Source organism: Pieris brassicae, chromosome 12 (assembly GCF_905147105.1).
Source record: "Pieris brassicae chromosome 12, ilPieBrab1.1, whole genome shotgun sequence".
NCBI lineage: Eukaryota > Metazoa > Arthropoda > Insecta > Lepidoptera > Pieridae > Pieris > Pieris brassicae.
The window spans coordinates 1006996-1027858 of record NC_059676.1 but is presented as its reverse complement, the minus strand read 5'-3'; the positions used below and the strand labels follow the sequence as shown (position 1 = coordinate 1027858).

Sequence of the window (20863 nt, the reverse complement as noted above, 5' to 3'; positions counted from 1 at the left end):
TTGAAATAAAAAAAAACATTATACAAAATACTTTATTTTGTAAGAAATTTAAAAATTATAATCTACAAATTAGTATTTACTTCTATAAAATTGCAACTTTAAAAAAAAATTAAGTTTCAAAATATCGCTATCAATTTTTATAAGACAGAAATGTAAACCATGCCAGCGAAGACATAGAGTTCAAATGCTGATTTTCTATAAAGATGTTATCGCAGTAGCGAGGTCTATTATCTATGTTCTATTGAGGCAGGTATGTAGACTGTATATTTAGGGGTTGAACCCCCCTTTTCTATCACAGCTTCAACTGTTGAAAATACATTAAACTTTTTCTTAACGACCAGGAATCTGAAAAAATACAATAAAATCAATTCACATTTAGTACAAACATGGCAACATTAAGTAAAGCTAAATCTGGGCCAACAGGTTAAGGAAAACTCAAATCCACATTTTAACATGACTATACATTTTTTCTAACTATTTGCTATATATAATAATAGGCTATTTGATAGTATGAAAAATATAGTGTTATTGAGACTAATATGTATAAAAAAATAGCATAATTTAAATTATATTACATACAAAATGGTCACACATGACTTTGCCTCTCTAATTTAAATACAGCCATAATAATTTCGTCGCAGACTGTTTTTGATTGAAATATATAGCCAAATTCAAAATTCTGTAATTTATGAATATATTTTTTTTATTTTTAAACGATATAATTAACAGAATTAAAAATAGCAAAATTTGTGTAGATAATCATTATTGAGCTGAAATATTTTTTTAAAATAGTGTAGCGCTCGTGTGATCACAGACTTGTCTATAAAGATAACATTTTAAAGAAAACTTATATATCTGAGTCCGAAACCATGCATTTTTCTCTCGGTCCGCGCAACACTTTAGCAAGTGTAAAAATAACTTCATTTAAACAAAAATAAATATAATATGCATTCAGCTAATTTGGTTCGGAAGAGGACTCTATATAGCCCGGTCAATTTAGACATTCGAAGGTACATAAAGTCCCAACAAGTTGAAAATCAATTTAAAATTTTGCTGGAAACGTGTTAATATTATGACGATAACATATTTTATAACTTTTTAATCGAATCGAATTTTTTTTTAAATATCTCAAAAACGGTAGCTCGTAGGAAAAAAAGTACTGATACATTTTTATAGATAATTTCACTATTTTTTTTTTACCTTTTACATTGAATAAAAAAATTCCATACACGGAAACGATGGGGAACTTTAAATATTATTTATAATTATGGTTTGAAAAATTTTACTGATTTTCATGTTGTTCTGACTTTACGTACCTTCTACTACCTACTCTCATTTTTTGGTCTAAATTGACCGGACTAATAATATGTTTTTTCATTATAATTTCGTTGATTATATGAAAATTGTCTGCGACTATTTACATCAAAACTTATTTTTAAATAAAATTTATCTTTAAAGATTAAATTTGGATTCAAAATTTAACCAATTGGGGACATGGCTCCAAGCCGCCTTCGTAATTGGAGGTTATCACTTAGGCTTCTATGCACGTTTAACTTTCGTAAGTGTCCACATTATATGGAAACTTAATTATGACTTTAAGTTTCCAAAAAGTCTCACCAAAATCGGTTCAGTAGTTTCTAAGATATGGGTGTGAAATGCATCATTTTATAGATACTTCTTATGTGCTTATTACTAAAATCTTTACCTATCAGCATTCACTCCATAACTTCTAGAAACGAGACCAGCTTTCCTCGCACAGAGATGTAACGCACTCCTTTCGTCAGAACTAAACTCATTGCTGAACACCAGGTCTACATCGAGCTGTTCTGATGCTGCGAACCTCTTCATCATCTCCATACCCTTGCGTCGTAATTGGTGTATATCGGAACTGATACTGCCAAGGCCTGCGCGGTTCACCTGAAATTTTTATTACCTATTTCAATCTAATTATAGAATTAAACCAGAGATTAGCCTCCTGTGCCTGATTTTTTTTGTAAGGATTCTCGCTGTTGGCCTTAAGGGCCTTTACAGCTCAGCTCGAGCTATTTTGGCGAGCTCAGCTTGGCCTGAAATGGCGTTTTATCCCGCGGCTGGCGCAAGGGATTCTCCTGTGAGACTCGAACCTCGGCTTGGGCCGTCGCGGGGTGGTGAATCGCCTGAAGGGCAGGACGGAAGCTCACTGGAGTGAGCGAAGTGCGAAGTAAAGGTTTTCGCCTTTCTCGGTGAAGGTGTAATTTTTATTATTATTGCTTTTAATTTATTGTTATCAACAGTAATTGGATTATCCGGATCCGTTAGTACATGTCGAGGCCTCCTACGAGCCTTTTTTGTCGGGATAGTAGTTGATGCTTTTACGCATCAGTGCCTGAAACACGCCATTGACATTATGTGTCTAAGAACAATTTTTTTTTACTCAAAAGTTAGATTAGTCTATACTTATTCATGAAAAAAAAAACATCTTTTGGGACAAAAAGTATAGTAGTTCAACCAGTGTAAAAATATTGGTTTAATGATATTTCATACCATTTGTAAGGTTGGTTTGATGGGTTCTGCGATGCCTTGTGCGTCGGCGCCTAAACCGCCCCCCTTCCAACCCATTAGCTTCATCATTCTAAAAATAAATGAATAATATTTAATTATAAAATTTTTGATCTCTTCAAATTGGTAAGGCCATCTTATCTACACTATAGTCGACGCATTATGAACTGAAGCTTCGGGTCATAAATCATATTTATCTATCCGTCTCGCTCGCACTTACAGTTGTGTAATGTACGTAAGAATTGTAAAGGTGCATATCAATAACGGGATAGGTATACTAAATTATGTTAAGTATTAATAAGAAAAACAACAATTACTCGTAACGATCAATCAGGAGTCAGAGTGCATGCGCAGGTACCTAAGTGTCGATAACTGGTTGCATTGAGTGCAAATTTCTGCTAACAATAAAATGCGTCAAATATAATAAGAATTCTGATTTTTTCCCCATTAGCCTACATTATTCCTAATGAATATACCTTATAGAATAATTAAAAAAAACCCAGACCCATATGACATCGATAATGTAATTTGAGGTGTGAAAAAAAATTTCATTTTTATCCTTATATTGCAGTCTTTGCGGAAACTGAATAGTTTGACAATTCAATAATGCAAGGTTATGTACTACAATTTTATAGAAAAAATCAATATCTACAAAACATTGATACCATATGTCTCACTATTATTTAACAAAATTAATATCCCGTGTGAACATAGATTAAACTCATAAACCACGTAGATGTCTATGGATAGATAAATTAATCTCTCTGTTAAAAGAAGTAAGTCTAATGGCACACGATCGGATCAAAGCTCAGCACCAAAGGAGAACATTGTGAGAGTACTAGCAAGACCCACAATAGACATGCAGAAACTGATCATATACTTGCCTATCATGTTGTTGTCAAATACAGAAACATAACGGAGAGGCTTGAAACACCAATGGATTCTTATTAAATGATCATATTTTTTTTTAATAAAACAGGGGACAAACGGGCAGTAACGGGCTTAACCTGACGTTAAGTTATCACCGCCGCCCATGGACACTCTCAATGCCAGAGGGTCGAATTGGTTCGGAAATACTTCAGTGGGCAGCTGGTTCCACATAGCGATGGTGCGCGGCCAAAATTGCCTTGAAAAACGCTCAGTCAGGTGGAATTTTGTATTCTGCCTCGACGTACTCCTCTGAACACTCTCCATGGTAAATGCGGTAGAAGATGCAGAGTGACTCCACATCTCTACGCAACGCCAAAGGATCGACCCCTCGGAGAGGGATTGTTCATCGACGATTCGAACCGCTCTTCGTTGGATACGGTCAAGTGGATGGAGCTGGTACTGGGGAGCCCCCGCCCAGAGGTGAGAACAGCCTAAATATAAGATATAAGAATATATTAAGCCTCACCATGTGTAACCAGCCATACCCATTTTTGTATCAATTAACAAATAATTAATTCATCATGCGGCTTCTGGGCACACAATTGAAGAAATAATATAAAAAAACTTACTTAGTAGCAACACTGCTTTCAATAGGAGTGCCAAATTCGTAATGTTTCTTCCCGGAGACTTCTCTCATTGATATCTGTCGATCCTCATGAGCTATCCACTGCTCTTTTACAAACAAAATTATTGCTTCTTGACATAGTTTCTAAAAACATAAAACATTTAATACTTGATGTTTCCTGCTGATTTAGTCCTGTTAATTAAGTTGGAGCACAATGCCATAATAGTGTTTAGCCTTCCTCGATAAATGAACTATCCAGCACAACTAATTTTCATTTCAAACACATATTTTCTGAGATTGATGTTATTTGGTTTAATATGCTAATTGCAGCAGAATAATAATCAGGTTTACTGTATGAAAAAGGGTTTTAAAGTGTTGTTTAAAAATATAAGTTATTAAAAATAAGTTCTTTCTACACAATAAAAGTCTTACATTGTACATACATTCCATGCAATAGTTTCAATATTTTTTCTGGCAATTGTCTTTACTGAACTGGATGCTTGAGCCAAGAATTTACCATTTAATGTTACAGTCAATATATTATTTTCATATGTGGACTGTAATTGAAGATGGCTGGCAACACTGCTACCTAGAATTAATAATAATATTATTTAAATGTTGTGTATTATGTATTCCATCTCTGGCTATATTTTCGGTGTATTAGTTTGTTATTATATATATTTTATGTTAGCTGTAGGATTACGAAATAAATAAATAAAATAATTAATTTTAAAATGTAATCTTTTTTTACTTCAAATCCATATTACTTAAAAGAAATATATATTTTAATAGCTTAGACAGGACTCACCTTGTATGTTACTCATTTTTGGTGCCCATGACCGTATGATAAGTACAAATTTACCAAATGATGTCATAAACATATTTCTATTAAAACATTTGACGTCTAAACATCTTATTTTTGAGATTTCTTCTACATATGTATTGAAAAGAGCTGCCTTTAAATCCTCTTTAGAGACATCATTATGAATTTTTTCATCAGTGATATCAGTAGATTCCTTACCATTTTCATTTTCAATGATTTCTGATAATTCGTTATCTGAATTAGCTATCTCATCAGTATTTGGTATATCTTCTAAGTTCTTAGATTCACCTTGTTTTATAAATTCTATTTTTTTAGATTTTGAACTTGGGGCATCTTTAATCACACCACCTTCTCTTTTGATGCCTCTTGCACGATCTTCTGCAGCATCAGAGGCAGAAACAAATGTCCTTTGTAGTTTTGTCTTTTTTTCTTTTCTATATTTATTTGCTATCTGAAAAACAAAAGTATTTTCAATGTAGGTAACATTGACCTTGACTAAAATGTATGTTAATCTCTAAATTCAGGAAAAGGTAAATAGGTACTTGGTGATAGCTTACATTTATAATTGTGTGAGTTTAAGCTATGGGTAGAATATATTATGCAAAATAATACTTAAAACTATACTAAATGTTTCACATGCTATATGTGTATTTACAATTTTCAACAGTCAGCAATAGTATAATAAAACAATACATGTAGTCTTTTTTTTACATGTTTAAATTGCCTCCATACTTTCTATTTGCAAAAGTGTTTGTAGTGAAATTGGCAACCGTATTAAAAAAGAAACCGAAACAAATTCATAAGTTAAGTTTTTAAGCAAGAAAAACATACATCCTGTGATAACCGGGCAACTTCCTGCATGGTTTCTAGAGGGTATCTACATCCCATAAACTCAATATTGGCGAAAACTTGCGCCAAACAAACTAATCTTTCCTCGGGATAGTCATCTTTCCATCTTTTAATAAATGCACGTCTTAATTTCCAATGCTCTTCGCTTTCATACTCCTCTCGATATTTATCAACGTCCCATGACACATCAACCGACATAATTATATAAATTTAAAGTGGTAATTTTTTCAGGAATAAATAAATTTTATTTATTTTGATTTTTAGTTTCTACCATTTCACTATTAACGCTTTTAACCTTCTACAAGTTCATCACAGATACAATACATTGTAAAGGAATGATTATGAATGACAGATTCGTCATCCTCATTCCTTGTTAAAGATAAAACAATACATACAAAATAATAATGAAAATACAAGTAACTTAAACGATGACGAGGTGGAAATTTATTTAGCGTTTATTTACCGACATAATATCTTGAAGGGGTTTGGTTATTATTTCTTTCAGAAAAAACTTAACGTCAAAAGTAAAATCAAATTTGAAACCACCAGTGACCAGATATAAACGTTCGCGGATCTAGAATCGCGTGTTTATTTGCTTCATAGTTCTTTCACTTCTAAATAAATAATGGCTTTTGAATAAGCTGGAAACATTAATTGTATTTTGAATACCGAAATATGAATTATACAAACTTTTTTATGTATTAAATATTTTATTTCTAAAGTACTTTTATTTGAAAATCTTGATGCAAAAACTCAGTATTTTAAGGTTTGAATAAACTTACAACAACATTAGTTAAGCTATCATCAGCATTTTACAGATAAAATGCATTCTACAAATAATTATAGGTAAGTGATAAGCGTCAATTTTCCACCCATCAGTTAAAATTTTATTAAACCGATTACGTTCGATTTTGAGACTGATTGCAAGTTCTTTGTTAATACGTATAATGTTCTTAGAGCCATACTCACTTAAATGATATTTTATTAAGATTTAGTAAATTTAGCACGACTTCAACACATATAAAAAAATAATAAGCTTCCATTTCCGTGTGAATCCTGATTACAAAAATTATAAGAATAAGTTTGACTTGTTCTTAACTTGCACTTTTTAGGAAAAAAATTATAAAAAAACATTTCTACTCATCTATATCATAGAACAACTATTGGTTTAGTAATGAACTGTTAAGATAATTGTGCTTTGTTAATTTTGAATGAAATAATACTATTTCTCTGGTTTTATTGGCAGTTCTACAAAACTGTTTGAGGAGGACATACCCACTGATTTTAAAGTACTATGGCTGAACACTACATTGAAATTTGTAAAAAATGATAAACAATCACTCTTGAAATATCCAGAAATGCCTGCTAACAGAATAAAATTTCTTAAAGTAATGATAACAACATCAAATACAAATGGATTATTTTCTCCACTTTGGGAAGCATTGAAAATAATGAGCTTAAAGTATGATTTTCGAATGTATGTTGAACGTACAGGGTCTGAGCAAGGGTGAGTACAATGCAATGTTTATTTTAAATAATTATAACTTAGACTTACTAAGGGTTGAATAAATTTAATATAATTTTTTGATAACTTTCAAGTGTATGTGTTTAAAATACTAAATTTCTTCGGTGAAGCTGACTGTGGATTTATTGACAGTAAATAATTGTAAAAGATATAAATGCATTATATATTTTACACTATAACCCATCTATCTATTTATCCATAATATTCCATTAGACCTAGGTTTGATGCCTGGCAGAAAAAAAATGGGTTTTAAAACACAGAAGATTGCCTTGTGTCAACACAGTTTATTTTTTTATTTTATATTAGAACAGGATATTTCATGCAGAATTCTCCAGATTTTTGCAACTGATAAAAAAAAACATTTCAAAGAGACTTATAGTTTGAATAGAAAATTCAGTGACCATTTCAGCAGAAAAGTAGAATAATCTTGTTTGTAAATCAAAAATATTATTACAATATACATTCATATAATAAATTTAATACTTCATTAAAAAATGCTGTATGAATGAATAAAAATTTGTGTTTTCTTTGCAGACATTTGTTTTTGAAGAAAATACTCAAGAAAGAAAATGTTGACGATAAAGGGTAAGAAACAATTTCCTTTAATTTAAATTAATTATCTTATTTATTGTCTAGTATTTAAGATTGAAGTTGGCATCACTACTGCTATTAGAGGTGGGTACCTCTTTGAATGTCACCGGATGTTGAAAAAAAAATTTGAATTTGCTGGTATCAACGCTTCAGTTGCTACAGGCTACCAAGTCTGTGATGATGTCTGATCCTTAAACTTCCACCTTCCAACGCAACTTTTCTAGTCTATTCCTAGACTAGGCTCCATAAATGAAAATATTCCTTTTTCTATATGAACAAACGTGCTGCTCTTCCTCCGACCTAAAAGGATCTTCGAGCAGTCTTACCACAGACCCCAGTGGCTGAGGTTGAGAATTTGTATTTATCCTTCATCGCAATAACATTAACATTTGAGGATATAACGTCATCCCAATGATTGTAGCTGTAGATTATGTCACTACAATTTGACATAAAATTTTAACTCAAGGCACGTACGCCATCTTTCTAACAAACTACTTTCCAGAGAGAGCAGACCAGAATCATGCACAGTATCCAAAGCACAGAAGAAGAGGGAAAAGAAGAAACGCAATAAAAAAGAATTTACTCAAACAGTTAGAGAACAAGTGGATTCGATATCGCCTTTATTTGTTAAGAATACATTGAATACGATTTTCGAGTTTGTCGAAGATGAGGCACAGGCTAGTTTGCCGTTTGACAGCTTGTCGCGAGTGGAGGCGCAGTTTATATATAATGTAAATGGTAAATATCGTATGCCTAACTTTATTACGAACTACTAACTGACGTGACTGATCCTGAATTATCGTGATTCATGTGCATTTTTTACTTTTCATGCGTTTATTTTTTGTTCCTGTTTAGTTTTGTCATAATAACTATGTTTAATATGTATTTTTTCACTTCTTGCCTACCTTATCTACTTAAATACATTTTTCTCTTCTCACAGTGGTTGCCTGGAAGTGATTGCTCGAAAGCGATAAGGCCGCCAGTTGCCATCCTTTTAAATTTAATTATGTTCAATCTTTCTATTATAACCTTTGTTGAAGTGTTCATAAATAAATAAATACTATTTTAAACTGTTGTATAATATAAAGCGGTTGACTCAATTGCATTTAGTGACCTTATTAGAGTCAAATTGCGGCTGCACTAGCCCTTATAACTACGCTTCTAATAGATGCCTTTTGGAAATTCCATAGCTCATCCGTTTTAGGCAATTCGCCTTCCATATCCTGTCCTGCACATTCGTGACTTTTGTAATTAATTAATTTCTTATTCTTTTGTAATATTTTGTAATTCATGAAACGTGAGATTAGCATTAAGTTTTTATTTTTTTATTTTAGATTAAGTTTTCTAATTCTTAATTTTAGTTGTAATTTTATTTTGTTTGATTTGTTTACACATGCACTTTACAATTAATATTTATTTTTTTAGTTTATTTCTTTACTAGGGTCGTCTGGAGGAGATGTCGCTTTTTAAAGATAAGGCTGCCCCTTGCATCCCTAATAATGTATGTTTATTGGGTTTCTTGGGCAGTAGGCAAACATCGCGAGGAAATTGTTGAAAAAAAAAAAACTAGATTTCGCTACGAAACCAAAATTGTATAATCTTGGCGTAAAATAATATTTATTTAAATTTTTAGGTATTTTAAAGCGAAAAGACGCAATGAAGGAATTATTCTCGCCAGTTTGTAATATATTATGGAAGAAAATACATGACAAGTTGAAAGATGCGACTCATTTTGCGCTAGAAATGTCCAGCATCAATGTTGATCCTGATACAGCCAAGAGGTAAATATTACACTCTACAATAATATGGCAGTGTTTGCCAAGTGGCTTCAGCGTGTGACTCTCATCCCTGAAGTCCTCGACAATCCCCTATCGATGGCCTACGATTTATTTCTATGTGCGTATTTAACGTTCGCTCGGTGAAGGAAAACATTGCTTGGAAACCGGCTTGCCTTAGACGTAAGAAGTCGAAAGCGTCTATCAGGTAATGTAGGCTCACCTTCGAGTACCTCCTGGTCTAGTGACTGGCCTTTGTATGTAATGTACATTGTCTTTTGTTAACATAGCTTTTACACATTTAAAGAAAACACTTTTTTACCGGATCGAAGCTATGTGTTATTATAAACTTATAATTATTTTACATAATTTTAAATTACTCACGACGTTTAAATGTATATTCTGGTATTGTCTTTTGTTAAAATAGCTTTTACACATTGTAGGAGTATATATATACTATATAGTTGTGAGCATAGTTTTATAAGTGACAATGTAACAACACATAGAGGACAGTCTGTACTTAGCGATTGACGCGAAAGCACGTCAAATAAAGATGTCATTCACAATCGCATTGTTTCCTTTGGAGTCATCCGGGTAGTCACCCGGAGACAACATGCCCCGGCATCCCCCGCATCTACAACATTAATTGTCACCGTGACCACGCACGCTGAAAGGCACGCGAAACGTCGGAAAAAAATTAAAATTTAGAATTATCTAAATAAATATAAGTTTTTAATAATAATACATAGCTTTAATCCGTTCAAAAAGTGTTTTTCTTAATGTATATTCTGACATTCCAATATTAGTTAAGTCGCAAATTTGCCTTTTCCCATCCGGGATTTGAACCCGAAACCACGTAGAACCATACTGACTCACTTAAAGCGATAATAGGGGTTTCACACGTGATATCAGTATCTGTTATAAACACTATGATTGTTTAACATTTCATTATTTTGTATATTCTTATGTTGTTCGCGAGTGGTCAACTAGAAGTAACACTGAAATCCCAATAACCGTACAATAAGTAAGCTATTATTGTTCAGTTCTAGCCACCCTTGAAGTTTATATTTAGTTTATTTATTATTTATACCTCGTTACATTAAATAAAAAATAATAAATAATTATAAGGTTTGCAAAAGTCGGCTTCCTCTTTAAAGAGCGACCTCTTCCAGGCAAGCCTAGTTTAGTTTGTTGGTTGGGTTCTACATCTAGGCTTAATATACATTTTATGGAATTATGTGTTTTTTTTAAGAAATAAAAGTCTCATGAAAGTACAGTAGATTTCGCGTTACAATGGTGGAGATAACGACACGTACGCCGTACATGTGTCTAGTTTATATTAATTTATTATTGAGAACATTTTCACATACAGTTATCTACTGGTACATTTAAAAATAGCCCGACATATCACTTTGAATCGGAAACGCTACAACCTACAAAGTAGGTAATACTTTGCTCATATCTATAAACAAAAGGTGAAGGTCTATACGGTTGTTGGCCATCTGTGTGAATGTTAGCAAAAGATAAGAAATGTTTGTAAAAGAAATCTTTGTATCTTTGCCGGCTGTCTCCGGTCGCAATATATTCATGGGATTTCTAAGAGTTTACAAATTATTCATTAAAAAGGTCGCTAAAGCCACATGTATTGTACTAAAGTAAAAAAAAATCGGTCACTGTTTATCCTACATCCTCCTGTATCCTCCTAGTATCCTGAATACTATATTGAATTTATTTGTCAAATCCTTAACTATAATGAATTATTTAAAGAAAGCACTTTTTCAACGGATTGAAGTTATGTATTATTATTATCTTATAATTATTTTACATAAATTTTTCCGACGTTTCGCGTGCTTTACAGCGTGCGTACGCTTACAGCGTGACTGAAGACAAAAGATGTTGAATGTCAAAAAGTATCATAGCTGTGGAGAAAGTTATATTATTTACATAACTTGAATCCGGTGAAAAAGTGTTTTCTTTAAATGTGTAAATGTTTAATAAAAGACAATACTATATAATAAAACAAATCGAATTACTTATGTCGCGCATGATTATTATGAATATTTTATTTTTATTTTCAGACAGATGACGTTGTTCAAAACACCCAAGTTTAATAAGAAAACTGAAGAAATGTAAGTATCACATACATTTTTTAATGTAAATAACTTAATATATAATTTATTTTATTTTATTTATAACTAATAATATAATTAGAGTAATCCTTCATTTTGAATGACGTAACAGTCTAGACCTCGACACAGCGAACGCACGCTAATTACATTTCTCAGTACACAAATACACTCTTACGCACACACACACACACCTTCACATACATAACACCCTTATCCTTTTCGATTTTCTTTAATTACATTTAACAACTTTAAAATAGTATTGTCTTTTGTTAAAATGGCTTTTACACATTAGGAAAACACTTTTTAAACGCACGCTGTAAAGCACGCAAAACGTCGGAAAATTTAAAATTATGTAAATAATTATAAGTTTATAATAATAATACATAGCTTCAATCCATTTAAAAAGTGTTTTTCTTAACTTTAAAATATTTTTATTAATCGCTTATATTCGTTTTGTTTTAAACATACACCACGGAAAGGGGGCAATCTTGACACCCACAATACAGGGGTGGGGACTACCGTCACAACAATTGCCATGATTTTGTTTTGAGTAGTTTTATGTTATGAAAGATTTTACAATGAAATATTAGAAATAAATTGTTATTGTACGTAGTGAATTATATATAATAGGCTTTTGTCTCCTTCTGCCTTGGTGTATCGGTGATTAAAGTTAATATTAAAAAGTTGAGAGGCATTACTATTTTATTCACGTTTTGTAGTCGAATATGAATAAAAATATTATTTCAGAAATGAAAGTGTAGACTCTGACATTGAAAATGAGAGTCCTCCGAATACGGAAAGAGCTATATCTGATGTTAACAGGTTGAAATTATTGCAATCTATAGAAAATTGTGTAAAGAAGTAAGTATATAGAATTTAAATATATTAAAATACGTATTTTTTTTACCTAAAAGTGTTCCCAAGTCCTACACGTTATATTGCAGTGTTTATAATAAATGAAAACATATTTATAAAAAAAAAAAAAATTGTCGCTATCACCGGAAAGAAATTCTGTTGTTTCTGCGACGGTGGGTATACAAATACTCTAGCCGGGTTCTAGACCTTTCTAGCACAACTTTTGTTTACAAGTTTATCGGATTTTTCATCTACGTCGAGATGAAAATTCCACCCATTTCAATTCGCCGTCCGTCTTCCACAAATCAGTGCTTTTTAATGCAGTACTTCCCGCCCACCAGTTGCCCACTGAAGTATTTCCGAACCAATTCGACGTAGGGTCCTTCAAGAAAAGACCTCAGCAGCAGCCCTCTGGCTTTGAGAATGTTCATGAGTATCACTTAACATCAGGTGACACAATTTCAGCATACTTTCTATGTTTCCTTGGATTCCCTGTGTCGTTGGCATCAAGTCTATTCGATTTGACATGTTAACGGCACTTGACAATAATTTCTACATAACACTTACATTTTATAAGTAAACTATTGTTCCATAATCCATTTCAGCATAGGACTGGTTGAGAATGAATCAAGTTTTAATTATTAATCCGAAAATTTTCAGAGACTCACCACAACAAGCAACACAAACTAAATCACAAGTAACTCGTATAAATAGCGTTAAAATGTTAAAAATTAAAGTAAGTAACAACTTACTTAACGAATCATCGAATAGTAGGGAATTAGAAGTAAATGTTACGAAACCAGTAACAAATACTAAAGAGCGAATAGATATTAAATCAGTAAAGAATAACTCAGAAGGAATAAACAATACAAAACCAGCAACAAATACAGAATCAGTAACAAATAAAAAACCAGCAACAAATAAAGATCCAGCAACAAATAAAGATCCAGCAACAAATAAAGATACAGCAACAAATAAAGATCCAGCAACAAATAAAGATCCAGCAACAAATAAAGATCCAGTAACAAATAAAGAATCATCAACAAATAAAGATCCAGTAACAAATAAAGAATCATCAACAAATAAAGATCCAGCAACAAATAAAGATCCAGCAACAAATAAAGATCCAGCAACAAATAAAGATCCAGCAACAAATAAAGATCCAGCAACAAATAAAGAACCAGTAACAAATAGAGTACCAGCATTAAATAGTAATCCAGTTATAGATAAAGAATCCGTGATTGATAATATTGATAGAGGATTATCTAAGTTAGAAATAAATTCAAATAAAATACCCACTGTGGAAAAGACTGTTGTTGGAAGAAAGAGAAATAGAACGATACAAGTGCCGACTATGTCTGGGTGAGTATTTACAAATTCAGTTATAATTAACTGAATTCGCTTGTCCCGGTGAATAAATTCGTAAAGCACTATTATGACTGTTTTAATGCTTTTTGATGGGTTTGCTTATTTTTGATGGGTGATGTACTAATACATTAATTTTATTCAGCATTTTTGCAAAATATTTTATTCTAAAATACACGCGAGGATTAGGAGAGGAGATCGTTCTACGGAAATTATTTTGTACACAATGTTAATACAGATACCGGCAAACATCTTGAATAATATCCTTGTCTACGCAGAAGCGATTTTTAGGTATCACTGGGGGGTGGGGGGGATAGTGACGTGTCGACCGCGTGATTGGTAAATCAGTTGACGTTTGTGTCCCGCGCTACGTCCACGTGTACGATGCGCAAACTTTCCCCCGCTCCCTTGTTTAATGCTCAAGTAGTTTGCCGGTATCTGTAATACTCATTTAACCAATGTTACTTTCCTGAAATTGATAGAAACAACCATAAATATAGTTTTAGTTTAGAGATTCTACCTAATAATCATAGAGTGGTAACAATATATCTGTTTCACGAAGGTCATAATATATCCACGAAAGAAGTGGTATGGTTACTGTGTCGTCCGTAGTTATGTTTGAACTTATTTTTATGTATAATAAACTTCTTTACAGCGCATTAAAAGAAAAGATGGAAACATCAAGGCTGTCCAACCCTAAAGTGAAATTAATTGAAGGCTTATCGAAACCTTTAGAGAGTGAAAAGGGTTTAAGGTCTGTTTTTCTAATTATCTTTGCGATATTTAACTTATATTATCATTTTTAACGCTTTATCATCTTCATATTTTACTATTTATCATCATCATATTTAACGCGTTGTCATCTTCATATTTTACTCTTTATCATCATCATATTTAACGCGTTGTCATCTTCATATTTTATTATTTATCATCATCATATTTAACGCTTTATCATCTTCATATTTTATTATTTATCATCTTCATATTTTATTATTTATCATCATCATATTTAACGCTTTATCATCTTCATATTTTATTATTTATCATCATCATATTTGACGCGTTGTCATCTTCATATTTTATTATTTATCATCATCATATTTAACGCTTTATCATCTTCATATTTTATTATTTATCATCATCATATTTAACGCGTTGTCATCTTCATATTTTACTATTTATCATCATCATATTTAACTCTTTATCATCATAATATTTAACGCGTTAGTCATTTTAACGTTATATATCATTTTAGTTTTTTTCATTAATTTGAGATAGCTGATGTCTTTTTTAAATCAATCATGTTACTAAATATTAAAAATACAAATGAATCTTTAAAATACCAATGACTAGTCTTGATTTTTAAAATATTCGAGTCAACAAACTCCTTCAAAATATATAGATCTATGATTTTTTGTCCGTATTCAGTGGAATAGTTTGGAAACTATATTTATAGCCTCAATTAAAATATACAATTTAATGGTCTACCCTTTCTTTAATAACATTATTACTGTAATAATCTTTATATCGGAAAGTTTGCCTGGCTATCTAGTGAAATAGTATAACCCACATAATATACTGACTGGCCGGTATTTTTTGATGAGATGTTATGAGACTCGGACCTCGGCTTGAGCTGTCGCGTGGTACCGTGGCTAATGTTGACAAGTTGTATAAGTATACGTGGGTAACACTGAAAATGTTTAGAACTGGCCAGTTAGAAACTTTTCTAATGAAAACTTTTTTAAATTTCAAATTTAGAACTCCTAATGTAGTATATTGCATTCATTTGTCATTTGTTTTTGTGAATTGGCGGCAAATCTAAAACGCTTGTTACACGTGAAAATGAAACTAACGAGAGAAAATTATCGGTCAATGATTTATTATGACTTTCGTTGTGTGCTTACTCAACAACAAAGCTATGATAGGCTGCGATTAGCATTTCTTAATGAGGCCCCATCTCGTGCCACTATTTACGTACGTAGGATAGGAGTACGTAGGACGTAGCAATATCAATGATGATCCGCGTGAGGGATGTCCTTTAACAGCGACTACTGATGATAACATCAGTGCTGTGCGACGCATGATAGAGGAAGATAAGAGATACCTATCAGCAGATATTGTAACAGATCGAGATAATGAGTCATCCACCATACAGTCCAGACCTGGCTTTCATTTATACCCAAAAACTAAAGATAACATTCAAGGTATTCGCTTCACGAGCCCTGAAGGTGAAAACGTACGAAAATGCCTTAGAAGAAATCCCTAAGAAAGCATGGGCCCACTGCTTCTCTCAGTGGTTCCATCAATTGCGATGATGTGTAGAGAGGAACGGAGATTACTTCGGAAAACAATAAAAGTATTAGCAACTTTCTACATTAAGCCGTTTTTCTAAACATTTTCAGTGTTACCTAGGTATTACCTAGTCGAAATAGCGTGTCAGTTTGACGTCATTGAATGATTGTGGGTGAGATGCCAATTTGTATCAGACACAATTTTATATTTTTTTATATGTGGAATTTTTTTTTTCTTAATGTTTTTGTCTCGAGATAGACATCAGCTATCTTAGGTTACGTATAATTTTTACATTAGTTCCGTAAGAAATAATTGGTTTCAGAATGATGCGTTGTATGGGATGGGATGGTGGTGCATTAGGGACACGGGAGGGGGGCATAACCGAGCCGATAATGCCGGCTTTGCATCTCGTGAGTGTTATATAGAATCCTTTTTGGAGGCTTATTTTAATTTAAAAAATAGTACGCTTGGTTTGGAAATGGCCGAGTGCCCGCAAATCTATGGGACTAAATCTCAAAATATATTCGTGTACAGTCTCGGTTCTGAATATCACCTGATATGCAGAGTTTATTATATTTATTCTTTAATTTACGAGCGAGTACGGTAATCCTATAACGCGATATATCTCCCCTATAAGGCGCAGATTTATTATTAATTATTTAATGATCAATTTATAATTGTCCATAATTATTTTTGGGTGCCTTTGCAATTTTTTCAATTGTGTTATAAAATAAATTGAATAACATTGTTAAATACGTGTTAATAGTTTTGCGAGAATATTCCAACATCGCGATTTCGTATGACGCGTTATACAGTAATTGTTTTACTGCTGGGGTTCAAACGCAAGATTACTGGGTTGAGAACGCTCAGAAACTGCTCCATGTAATAGATTCGTACATCGAAACGACCTTTGAGAATTTAAAATTTTTCAGACAGCCAAAGCTGGCCTCGGCCACGTTGGTACTAACAAAGTCGTCAAGGCCAAAAATGGCGTAGAATATCGCATACATATTTTAGAAAATATACTAAATCTACTAAATGGTAGTTCAAATGAATTGGTGATTGACTTCTGTGACCAATTGAACAAAAAGGAGGTAAATTTCCTTGGTAATGTCAGTCGTGCGCTGTTGAGCGGAAAACGTATCGGAGTCAATAGTGAGCGTGAGGTAGAGCTGGATAAGCGGATTTCAGCTTTTTTGTCCTCGAAGCTGGATTTGATGGTCGATATACAGGTTGTTAATAATAGGTAAGAAAATTTTCTGTATTTATAGTCGGGCTAGTTTGTTACATTCTTTTTAAACTATAGTCGACGCATTTTAAACTTGAGTCGTCGGGAAATAAATGTCAGTTGTCGTCACGAGTAAGTTTTTGTTTTATTATTGATTACTTAACTAATTAATACTTAACATAATTTAGTAAATTGATCGTACAATTCTTACGTACATTACACAACTCCATAAGACATGTAAGTGCGAGCGAGACAGACACATAAATATGATTTATGACCCGAAGCCTCGGTTCATAATGCGTCGACTATAGTTTATAATACACTTAATGTATAAATTAACTCAATTTGGTACAACATAAGATTTACTTAGGAGGAAGTTTATTTCAAAATACTTTTTTAATATTTCTCATTAGGAACAATACCATATTTACTTACGAGACTATTGCAATATATAATTTATTATTATATATTTTGTAAAAAAAGGTACGACAGCAGGCAAGAAAGGCCGGCCATTCACCCACTAATATTGGTGTCCATAACCAATAAAAAAAACAGCCATTATACTAAGACAATCTCTTAAATGAGCTAAAACAAAGTCAAAAATCATTTATTCATATACGTAAGACTATTGAACGTCAAAAAATATACATTAAATGCTTATAATTTTACATTTACTGTCAGTTCTTAATCGTAAAAGAGCGTAGAACGGAAGAGAAGAACTGGCAATAAACTCTGCGCCACTGTTTTTAATCGCCAAGTTTTTTGTTTTACACAACGTTTGTAAGGTGCTGCGACCATTACACCATGTTCCATATGACATCTTAAGTAATTAATAATAATAAAATAAAACAAAAACAAAGATTTGTCCCAAATTGTCAAAGAACCTCTATCAGCAGGAGCCATGGTGAAATAGAGCATGCACTTACATTCTCGTGGGAACAACACAGCCTGTTTTAGAACCTGTAATCGAGGGTTTAAAACATGCTCTTGTAAATTATTATTTCTGCAATAGACTTTATTATATTAAAATAATTGTCCTCTATATATGTATATATAACAGCGGATAAACGGGCAAGACGCTCATCTAATGTTAAGTGATATACCCATGGACACTTACATTAACAAGAGGGTTGTGATATACCCATGGACACTTACATTAACAAGAGGGTTGTGATATACCCATGGACACTTACATTAACAAGAGGGTTGTGATATACCCATGGACACTTACATTAACAAGAGGGTTGTGATATACCCATGGACACTTACATTAACAAGAGGGTTGTGATATACCCATGGACACTTACATTAACAAGAGGGTTGTGATATACCCATGGACACTTACATTAACAAGAGGGTTGTAAGTTCCTTGCCGACCTTTTAACAAATTAGTACTCTCTTGAAGGGCTTTATATTAAACTACCATTTTTCGTGTTGCTAGTAGTTAATTTAGCGCCTCTAACGACGGTTTTAATTTTATTGGTCGAGCTTGATTTGATAAAGATTTTATTTTTCAGACAAATTAAACTAGAAAAGAAGTCGATTTTGTACGTACAAAATGAAACTAAACAAAAACAAAGTGTTTTTGTGTTAGAAAATCGTTTTGATAAACCAAATGCTGGTAAAAAAAAAGCGAATAAAGATGTTCGCGGGGATCATGAACTTTTAACAGACAAAGAGATACTATCTCTGTTAGATCTAAAAGAGCAGATGAAAATCTCAAAGAAATCTATGAATAAACTTAAGTTACGATTGTTTATAATAAAATCGTTATTGGACTTTATTAAAAGCGACTCTGATAATGTCACTTTGAATTGTAAATTGTCGTCACCTATGAGGAAATATGTACATGGATTGTGCTCAGCCATAAATAGCAGAATGGAACACAAATTTCGTTTTAATATAGAGACGTTTGTTTGGTTGGATATCGTGCAATGTTTGAAGGGGACAGACCTTTATCTCGTAGTTCGAATGGATCCCAGGTATGTTTTGCTTGTCAATTGTCAAAAGTTGCATTTTTGACAATTTGATGATTGACTCCTTTGACTTCCCGAGTCGAATCCGTTAAATTGTCATTTAAATTTGACAGATACTTCATTTATGATTCTTGAGTCTTAGTGATCACATTTAACCCCTATTTATTAAAAAAAAACAGTCTGCACCAATTTAACTGAAGTACTCGTCTGTCTCTTTTTATCATAACGTAAATACAATTTGACAGAAAGGGGTAAATAAGTATTTTTTACAACAATTAGGGTTGCCATCTTTTTTTTTTTGCAATTAAAATACGTTAATTATACAATTGGTTGCACAGGAAAAAAGTACATATTATTAAAGTAAAGAAAAATTTCATTTTCATTATGATATGAATTTCAATAAAGTGTTTTGGCTGTGTGGCGAGAGGCAACATCGCTTCGGCGCCAATCGATGAATTCCGTTAAACGAAAAAATATTTACGACTGAAGAAATCACATTATGCGAAATACAGTATTTTCGTCTAAAGATAAGTTGTTCTCATAAAGTATAGAGTACAATTATCTGAAGTAACGTATAACATTTTATTAAAAAGTACGGCTGGCAACCCTAATAACAATGCAATTATACTAATTTAGTTATTTTGAATAAGAGACCTCAGGCCATGTTTTTATTAAATATTGAATATTAAGAATCAAACTTAACATTAAATTCATAAATGCGATTTTAGGTCCTTTGGTTTGAATAAAATATCAAAGAACAGTTCAAACTTTACTAATGATGAAAATTATGAAGAGTCCACTGGAAGCAGTGACACTAGTTTCACGAGTTCTAAAGATGGCGAAGAAGAAAAGAATCAACAAAGTGATGTTGAAAATATATTTTATTTTGGTAATAATATAAATAATGTGTCCAATAATTTGTCTGAAAATTCTAAATTTAAAAAAGACGACGACACAAATAGTTCGGTGATAAACGTGAGAATTATTCAACGAATCGGCAAACGGATGACAATTGACACATTTAAGGAAATTCAAACTCGAATTTCGAACGCGATTGTCTCCCCGCCATTTCCAATGTTGAAATGTCACGGTGTCAAAAGTGACAGTTTGATCTACAGTTGTTATGACAAAAACAGTTTCGAATTTCTAAAGGAGGTTTTAATAGATTTTCAAATTGTAGAGTACGAGATCAGTAGCCTTTTCAAAATGGCGGCTACATTCAAATCTAACGCGTCCTTACCAAAAGTGTTAGACTGGTTACAGTTATATCATAATTTGGATGTTTTCAATTGGGATATATTAAGTACCTCATTAAATAGTAATTTAAGTTTTACGGTGTCTATGGATTTTGATTCTTTTCAGTACATTTGTATGAACAAATTTACATTGTTTGCGGGTATTGACGAGATAACATTTGAGATT

The 20863-nt window shown here is 32.4% G+C and overlaps 2 protein-coding genes across 2 annotated transcripts; one reads left to right on the top strand and one right to left on the bottom strand.

Annotated features, from left to right (window-relative positions):
* Nucleotides 1-18: 18 nt before the first annotated feature.
* On the bottom strand, nucleotides 19-6036 carry LOC123717300. The gene is made up of 7 exons (XM_045673221.1): nucleotides 5688-6036; nucleotides 4842-5307; nucleotides 4477-4622; nucleotides 4038-4177; nucleotides 2524-2611; nucleotides 1706-1917; nucleotides 19-345 (listed from the first exon to the last, which is right to left on the bottom strand). The coding sequence occupies exons 1-7, from the start codon at nucleotides 5901-5903 to the stop codon at nucleotides 228-230; spliced, it is 1386 nt and encodes a 461-aa protein (XP_045529177.1). The 5' UTR covers nucleotides 5904-6036; the 3' UTR covers nucleotides 19-227.
* A 6-nt stretch (nucleotides 6037-6042) lies between these two features.
* On the top strand, nucleotides 6043-19685 carry LOC123717299. The gene is made up of 12 exons (XM_045673219.1): nucleotides 6043-6551; nucleotides 6952-7212; nucleotides 7765-7815; nucleotides 8324-8559; nucleotides 9455-9602; nucleotides 11675-11725; nucleotides 12473-12586; nucleotides 13241-13942; nucleotides 14601-14699; nucleotides 16560-16647; nucleotides 17170-17483; nucleotides 18983-19685. The coding sequence occupies exons 1-12, from the start codon at nucleotides 6529-6531 to the stop codon at nucleotides 19485-19487; spliced, it is 2592 nt and encodes an 863-aa protein (XP_045529175.1). The 5' UTR covers nucleotides 6043-6528; the 3' UTR covers nucleotides 19488-19685.
* Nucleotides 19686-20863: the final 1178 nt, after the last annotated feature.

Bases quoted from the DNA above. Each gene is read 5' to 3' on its own strand.
- LOC123717300 (XM_045673221.1), bottom strand. From the start codon at position 5,903: ATGTCGGTTGATGTGTCATGGGACGTTGATAAATATCGAGAGGAGTAT. The intron at 4,623-4,841 runs GTGAGTCCTGTC...TATTAATTCTAG, and splicing joins AAAAATGAGTAACATACAAG to GTAGCAGTGTTGCCAGCCAT. The intron at 2,612-4,037 runs GTAAGTTTTTTT...ATTTATTTTTAG, and splicing joins GAAAGCAGTGTTGCTACTAA to AATGATGAAGCTAATGGGTT.
- LOC123717299 (XM_045673219.1), top strand. From the start codon at position 6,529: ATGCATTCTACAAATAATTATAG. The intron at 7,213-7,764 runs GTGAGTACAATG...TTTTCTTTGCAG, and splicing joins CGTACAGGGTCTGAGCAAGG to ACATTTGTTTTTGAAGAAAA. The intron at 11,726-12,472 runs GTAAGTATCACA...ATATTATTTCAG, and splicing joins AATAAGAAAACTGAAGAAAT to AAATGAAAGTGTAGACTCTG.